The sequence below is a fragment of the Coenobita brevimanus genome, chromosome 98 (genome assembly GCF_032717465.1).
Source record: "Coenobita brevimanus isolate Jiangsu-jjx chromosome 98, ASM3271746v2, whole genome shotgun sequence".
Taxonomy (NCBI): Eukaryota; Metazoa; Arthropoda; class Malacostraca; order Decapoda; family Coenobitidae; genus Coenobita; species Coenobita brevimanus.
Window position 1 is genome coordinate 35,280,161 of NC_137051.1, and position 8,557 is coordinate 35,288,717.

Here is an 8,557-nt window from a genome sequence, read left to right on the forward strand (position 1 = left end):
TTTCTTGTAACACTGAAATATTACACACACACACACACACACACACACACACACACACACACACACACACACACACACACACACCTTAGGCAACCTCATCTGGAGTATGGCGGGCAAATTTGGACTCCAGACTCATTTAAGACCCTAACTAATGCCAGTACTGTGTGCAGGATAACCAAACTATTACCCTCCCTCTGTAATGAATTTAATAATGTAAAATGAAGAGAAGATAGGAAAGTGAAGAGAGTGGTGTATAGTATTTAAGGCAAACTCTCACCAAATTCAAGCAGTGAAGAGTGTATGTGACAGATGAGATTATGGATTACAGTTTCATCGTCAATGTGACCCTGATGAATGGAATTAGGCAGCCCCCACACTGGTCAATCTCTAACTCCGTATTTCCTCTGCGTGTTGTGCATTCATTTTAGGCACTTTTTTTTTTACATAGCTCTTACGTATTCTATTCTGTGTTGTCTAAGTTATTTATAAAATCTCGTTCTTCCCATACATGACTGATTCAAATTACTCAGATACGTTCACATACTCATATTAGGGTTGATCCTATGTTATCACTCTACGTTTTTATAGGTATTTAAGCCTTTTTGTTGTTGTTGTTGTGTGTGTGTGTGTGTGTGTGTGTGTGTGTGTGTGTGTGTGTGTGTGTGTGTGTGTGTGTGTGTGTGTGTGTGTGTGTGTGTGTGTGTGTGTGTGTGTGTGTGTGTGCACGCAGAGTGGTAAGTGAAATTTATTTACTTTTCCAGATGTGTCAGCCCACGGCCACTGATACTCGCTGCCTCCCCACCCCCCTCCACCCACACGTCTGTCCCGCCTCCCCCGTCCCTCCCCACTCCCTCCACCCACACCCCCGCCCTTCCCTCTCCCTCCGCCCACAGTCCTTCTTTGCATTCTCCTTCCCCTTCCCCCCACGCTCCCAAACCTCCCTCCCCTTCTACTCCCACTCAACCCTTCCAGTCTACTCCCACCCAGCCCTCCTCCTCTCCCCATTCACCTTCCCTAACCTCCCCCTCATACCACACCTCCATACCCTCCCCAATGACCCACGCTTGAAATATACCATGAAATTTATAATCCTTTCGAGTCCCAACCCTCCTCTTACTGTCCAAGATTTTGCTCCAGTCTGCCTCTTCCCCTGTTTTCCTGCTTCTTCCTCTATTCCCCTTCCTTTCCCTCTTCCCCCTTCCCCTCTCCTTCCTCCCTCCCTCTGTTGCCCCTCCAGTTCATCATGGGACCAGCTCAACCTACCAGTCAAGTGCCTAAGGTAGTGTGACGTCATCTTGCGTAGCGTCTAGGAGTTTGAAAGTCTTGATCAATCTCTCAGGTAGATTAACTTAACCCGTACAGCACCGAGGACATCAGGTTTATTCCACACCTGCTACTTCCAGACGATTTTACTCAGCTCTAGATAGATTTTCGAACTGGAGGGGTTAGATAGAGCCTTCATTAACTTCTTCGGGAGCTCTCTGAATCTACGTAAATCTGAGAGGTGGTAACGTGAGCAGACTAAGTAAAATTTTAAGAGACAGACACATGAACAGACGTTGAGAAATGCCGGTACGTCCTTAGGCTGAACGGGTTAACCTGTTGAGCCAAAGAATAGCATTTATTTGATGAAGAACGGGTCAGTAAGCGTTATCCTTCAAGCTGGTATTGTTTTTTTTTTTTTTTATACACTTTATTAAATTGTAAGTCACTGATTACTTGAATGGAATTATCTCTATTTCTGTGCTAAAAGGATTTGAGTTATTAAGTTTCTTGGCGCAACGATGATAATATGGATGTAAATTTTTGCACCGACTTAAAGCGCAACCTGTATTTATATTAGCATTAAACATTTCTCACAATATAAACACCTTCAGCCAGAGAAACAAACTTTCGCATTACTCTCGCCATCACCAAACATTTGAATTCGAACTGGCGGGGTTACCTGTAGTCCTCATCAACTCTCTCATTACCTGCGTGCTCTCCTAGACAGAATAAAATCGTCTGTAGTGAGAATAAATTACAGAAAGACGTCCTCTGGGTAAAGAAGTCAAGTATGTACAAAGAAACAACGATCTTACCAGTTTCGTCTGAAGAAAATTTACAACTGGCGAAATACTGTGAATAGCCCAGTCTCTACTACTGCGTGTTTCACATGGTTCGATTTTTCCGCTATGTATTCGTCACACTTTGGGAAGATACTTGTCTCTCTCTCTCCAATGGTGACAAATATTCACTGCTTTAAAACTTCACTGAGCTCGTAGGCAAATTAATGGCACAAATCAGTCCGTTTTTACTCTAACATGGCCTTGATTTAATTTCGTCCTCTTCCAGCTTATATAATACAGCTCAATGGCAGCAAAAGACAGACTACAATTCCACATCCTTTCTACAGCAGTTCTTTTTGACTAGTGCAATACTCTAATGTTAATCTACTACTCCACCTCAACGTTCAAGGTGGAGTGACGACAATTTTACGCCAAGTTATAGTGAAAATGGTAACGTCAGTTTTCCCTTTTCTGTCGGTGTTAGTATAAACACATACGATACAAATACCGATACAGACGAGAGATTTATAGCGGGAACAACAAGCGATGCCAAGGCACAGCAAACCCGTCCCCGGCAGTCATTTTAGTGCTGACGTATAAACACAACAGGGTATCTAGTCAAAGATATCACATATCAAATTTGGAGTAAATCGGGTGAAAATTGACGATTTTGTGTCCATTTGAAATTTAGGCCCGACCCACCTGACACTGACCCCCCTACCGCTAAGTGGGGGGTGACCCCCCTGATGTAATGAGGCATGTTATAGGATGCAGATTTGAAAGATGCACCTTTAGGTTTTGGTTTCATGTCGATATGACGAATTTGAAAGGAATTTTGGCGAAAAAACGATTTTTACCCATCTCCCTCTTTTTTTTTTTTTTTTTTTTTTTTTACAATTTCTGGCCCTACAGCCTAGGTCTTGGCCCAAAATTTAATCATGTAATCAGAAGGTCATAGCCCATCATCCCTGTAATTTTAGTCAAAATCGCACCGGCAGTTTTCGCGTGCAATTGTTAACAGACAGACGGACAAACCGAGTGAAAAAAATACCCGTCCCGGAGCCCCGCCGGAGTGGGGAAGGGTAATAAGCGATGAAGAGTAAAATTCCTTAACCGTCATGACCCTATATAAATAATTCCTGCTCTGACCCAGTATTTAATTTCACGGTAAACTCACACAAATGCCACAGAGAACGATAAACAAGCTTTCCATGACCCAGTTGATTATTTCCCGGCTCACACAGTCTTCCCTTCCCTTCCCCCTTCGTAATAAACTGATCACTTAATCTGCCTTCAGGTTTTCTATACTTATTGGACTGAGTGTGCAAATTCCTTCTATAACATTCTATCTAATAAGTACTACCAAGAACTTTAAAACGGTACGTAGCTTGAAAAATTGTTGGGGCATATATGTATATCTATTATTATTATTATTATTATCATTTTGCACTGAACGTATGCTGTTAGGATTTTCGACTGACCAGTGAACATTGTATTTGAGAGATGACTTTTTTTTTTTTTTTTCCAGAATACCCACCTTGTGAGATCAAGAATAAACTGAAGATATTTAAATATACTCATGGTAAGCAACACGTACTCGAAGAAAACTGCCCTCTCCTCTCTCTCTCTCTCTCTCTCTGCACCGGAACCAATATCCAGGAGGTAAAATTATTCCTGCACGTAATTTCACGAATCATAATCCCATTCAGAATCAGAAATGTCTAAAAAAAAAAAAAAAAAAATTGAATTTTCACTTTATTTTGGTCCAGATTATCATCCTTTTTCTCCCTATTTCACGTAGCTTAGTGACAAAAAAAAAAAAAAAAAAAAAAAAAAAAAGACTGGCTACACTTCCACGGCACATCTTCGTGACTAGCATCATATTTTGGCGTTAATCTATTATTACAACTCGGCATTCAAGACAGACTGATGGCAATTATAAGGTGAAGGAATATATAGATGCATTTTTAAACGGAGGTCACGAAGATGTAACTAAACCCTCATTTATAAATAATTTGTGAAACCATAACAGGGAGAGGGGATTACTGCTAAAGACACTGCCATTACGGTACTCTCTAGAGGCTACTGTCTAGAGATACGAAGAGACTGTTTAAAGATACTGCTATTGGAAAACTGAACACACACTGCTGGGAGTACTTTCTACAAATACTGCAATTGGAACTCTATACTGCCATTAAGACACTGCCTAGAGATACCACTACTTGAGTATTTAGACGCACGATACTGTTGTTAGGGTAATATCTAAATACACATCATCATTTTGCCAGTATTAAGTACACGCTTTCTGTTCTCTAGGATTGTCACTGTAATAGCAATCTAATTCCTGTCCAAATATAATCAACAATTTTAAGCACTACTGACAAGGGTACACATTTCAGGTCCATGGTGGTGAGTTGGACATTAGAAGAGGTGTCTGGCCTTGCGGTGATGCGGTGTATTTCTCTCTACGGACCCTACTCACAAACATCAACACACACTCACTCTCCTTCACAATACACCTAACTTCCCCTCACTACACAAGCATCAAAACTCCCTCTCGTATGCCACTTAAATTTGGCGGTGTCTGGCCTGGTGGTAGTTACGTGTGTCGCCGTCTACCTCATCTTTTTAACACTAATCTCACTCACACCACCATAAATAAATTCCCTGTCAGTTTATATGCACCTTTGGTCTCCTTCCAGTGCCACACCATCACCTGTCACACCCGAAACTACGAACCTTCTATACCACTACATATCACACCACCGTATCTCACACCACATCTTGTCACAGCAAAACACGCCTTACACCACTTACTAGCGTACCTCTCACAATGCGAGCACACACACACACACACACACACACACACACACACACACACACCAAAACCTCTCACCCCGCTCACCAACACCTCTTACAACGCACACCGTCACACCTAATACCATACACCACCACCACCTTACACCACACACCGCCACCCCTAACACCACACATACCACCACCTCACACCACACACCACGGCCTCTCACACCACTATCAGCACCTCTCACCAGCAGCGCCTACAGCAAAGACGACACACGATGCATCCCTCATAGAGCTGATGGTGAGCGAGATGCAAGGAACGACGCAACTAATAAGAAACTGCTACAATGCCTTACAGGTCTGGGAGTAAATCATTTTCTTCATCATTTTAAAAGAAAGTGTTCTTGTAACTCGACTGTGTATCAGGCAAGGAAGTTTTTAAGTGAAGAATTTTGAGTCCAGCTGTACTGTGAGACAAAAAAGGCTTCATTCTTGAGTGATACGTAGTTCGCTCCAAACGGAAAGAATTTTCTAGATGAGTGAAATTTTGCCTTGTCGGGACCATAAATCATGTGACGGCGACTTGGGTTAAGCTGAACTTCAAAGCTTTTTTTTTTTTTTTTTTAACTGATTTTTGGTAGACGGCATTTGTGTGTGTGTGTGTGTGTGTGTGTGTGTGTGTGTGTGTGTGTGTGTGTGTGTGTGTGTGTGTGTGTGTGTGTGTGTGTGTGTGTGTGTGTGTGTGTGTGTGTGTGTGTGTGTGTGTGTGTGTGTGTGTGTGTGTGTGTGTGTGTGTGTGTGTGTGTGTGTGTGCAGCATAATGAACGTATACTGTCTTAAAACTGTATTATGGAAAAAAAGAAAAGTTGCATTTTAACTAAGAGAAACCAATCTTGCTGTTCATTTACTGCTGGACGAGGTTGGGAGGTTGGAGTGTTGTACTATAGTTCCCCAATAAACTAGGGTGGGTTTTCATATTAGTTTTTTTGCAAGATGGTCAAAAACATTAATATTTTCCCCCCGTCTTGCGTCCTCGCGTCAAAAACAATCCCTGGCTGCGAGAGGAAAGGTGCCATAGTTGTTGGCTGCGAGAGGAAAGGTGCCATAGCTGTTGGCTGCGAGAGGAAAGGTGCCATAGCTGTTGGCTGCGAGAGGAAAGGTGCCATAGCTGTTTTTGAATGGAAGAACAAATTTTAAAAAAGGAAAAAGATGAAAAGAAAACAGTAGAAGCTTTTCATGCCCCCAGTTCTTTCTCCAAAAATAAATCACGGTTAAAAGGAATCGATCGTACGTGTGTCTGAGAATTCCACCCCAAATACACGCCCTTGAGATTTGACCAAAGACAACCAAGACTTAAACGATGTATACGAAAGTGCAGTTTAAATTTATTCACTTTTATAACAACCTCAACGGTATTCTTCCAATGTGAATCAAAGAAGCTAATATTTTGCAGCAACATCGGTTATAGCAGCACAAATTATGAAGTAGAATGTTTACAAATTTTGAAGTAGAATGTTTACAAATTAAGAAGTAGAATGTTTACAAGTTTTTAAGTAGAATGTTTAAAGCACAAATTATGAAGTAGAATGTTTAAAGCACAAATTATGAAGTAGAATGTTTAAAGCACAAATTATGATAAAAAATTTTAACCACAAATTACAAAGTAGAATTTTTAAGCCCCATGACGCCTAACAGTTGTGGCTGAAGGTGTTACTAAGGATGACAGCATGGAGAAAGGCTTGAAACTGTATGATCCACGACATTTGCAGGGGTTCCGATCGAGTTATGATTTTATCTGGTGTGCTTTCCTTTCTCTAACTGAAAGTTGAAAATTTGGTGTTGTAACTACAGTAGGTAACAACTACATTTTTTTTTTTTATATAAAAGTAACAGCTGGATTTTACCTGCAGTTTTTCCTACACCAATTTCGTTTGTGCAAAATAAACAGCTATTTTATCAGCAAGTTTTACCTGCATTGACATCACTCTTGTTGGAGGGACAGAAGGCAAGAATGAAAGCAGTGGAAATGAGTTATTTGAGAGGAGCATGTGGAGTCACATGGAGAGACTGACAAATGAGGGACTGAAGGAGCGTTGTGGTGTGGATGTGGATGTGACAAGAAGCGTCATGAGAAACACACTGAGGTGGTTTGGCCATGTGGAGAGGATGGAGAGTGAGAGACTGACGAGGAGAGTGTATGTGAGTAAGGCGGAGGTGGGGAGGGAGGGGGAGGCCAAGGATGAGTTGAAGGGATGGAGTGGAGAGCTATATGAGAGAGGGGGGTGTGAGCTGGGAGCAGGACAGTGAAATGGCGGGGGACAGGGCGACATGGAGGCGGTTTGTTTGTGGCCACCCCTTACGGAATTAAGGCGTCTGGCAAAAGATAGACAGACAGATAGATAGACATCACTCTTCAGTATGCTACTGTGTAACACTGTTGTTCGAGGATGCAAACAAAAGCGTCAGTGACAATGGTGTAGCCAGGTTTTCACAAATGGGGACCTCCAAGGTGCGGTCGAGACCTAATGAGGGGGGTGGGGTGGAGGTACGATACAATGTGCATATTTTATATGCACCTAAACTTCAAATGGAGGCTAGTGGAGGGGAAGGGTCTGACTGGGGGGCACGCGCCCCCCTAGGCCCCTCCGTGGTTACGCCACTGGTCCCTGACTAACAGTATTTTTGGAGCTCGAGGACGCAGCGCATACTCAAGAGATCTGGAGGTGTGGATGCAAGCATACATATGATGTGTATTTCTTTAGCTCAAGCAAGGCTATGTGGTAATTTCACTGCTACTGAACGAGGCCTTGATCTTACTGATGTACCGCGTTTTATAATGCCAAATGTATGACAGCCTGGAGGTAGAACACGAATAAAAGTGCAGGATTTATTCACTAATCTTCTTACACCTTAACAAAATTTAAGAGGCAGCTGTTACCGATTAGGGGAAAATGTTTTAACCCTCTGACTGCTGGGCCTCCTTGCGTCTGGCTTATCACGCAAATAAATCCTTACCTGCCGAACTATTACCATCTAATTTGAAATATCGGATGTAGACTCTGTACTGTACCTGCCACCTAAAACTAAGACCCGTTTTCCATAACACCTCCTCCTTAGCCATTTATTTTTGGATATGACTGGTTAATATTCTTTTGTACGTTATTTTTGCAGGACAGAGCAATATCAGAAGGCTTTATATAACAGATACAGTAAGGTGTTATAGACAAAATAAATCGCTTAGTAAAAGGTGTTAGGGAGCTTCCACACCCGTCAAGAATACTGGCTTACGTGTACAGTGCTGAACACCCAACATCTTAATGGTCGCGTCAACTCTACTAATCTACTCTGGCTAACAGCAGCTTATTTTACATAACTAGGGCGAATACATGAGCCTTAGAGTTAACACTATCCCCATTAATCGTTTCATGATCAGGAAAGCTCTTTGTGTTTTATTACGGATGATATTAATTAAATGAAGGTGAGTTATAGGAGCCTGAGGGTGCTAGGTTTTGGGTGGTGAGTCAGGAACCTGAGAATACTAGGTTCTGGGTAAAGATGAGTTACAAAAGGAGCTTAAGTGCTAGATTCTCGATGAAGCCTGCTTCACCTAGTCTGTCTAGCTAAGCCTTTCTAGTACAAAGTGCCTTTCCTAGCCCAGTCTGCCAAGACTGACAAGCCTAGCCAAGGCTCCCTAGCCTGACTTGCCT

General features: G+C 42.2%; 1 protein-coding gene across 1 annotated transcript in view; it reads left to right on the forward strand.

Moving 5' to 3' along the window:
* Nucleotides 1-4,868, forward strand: part of LOC145414024 (tachykinin-like peptides receptor 86C) — a 49,575-nt gene extending 44,707 nt beyond the window's left edge. The window contains exon 12 of the mRNA XM_080283591.1: nt 4,751-4,868. Coding sequence (XP_080139717.1) covers nt 4,751-4,868 — 118 coding nt within the window. The remainder of the gene's footprint in view (nt 1-4,750) is intronic.
* Nucleotides 4,869-8,557: the final 3,689 nt, after the last annotated feature.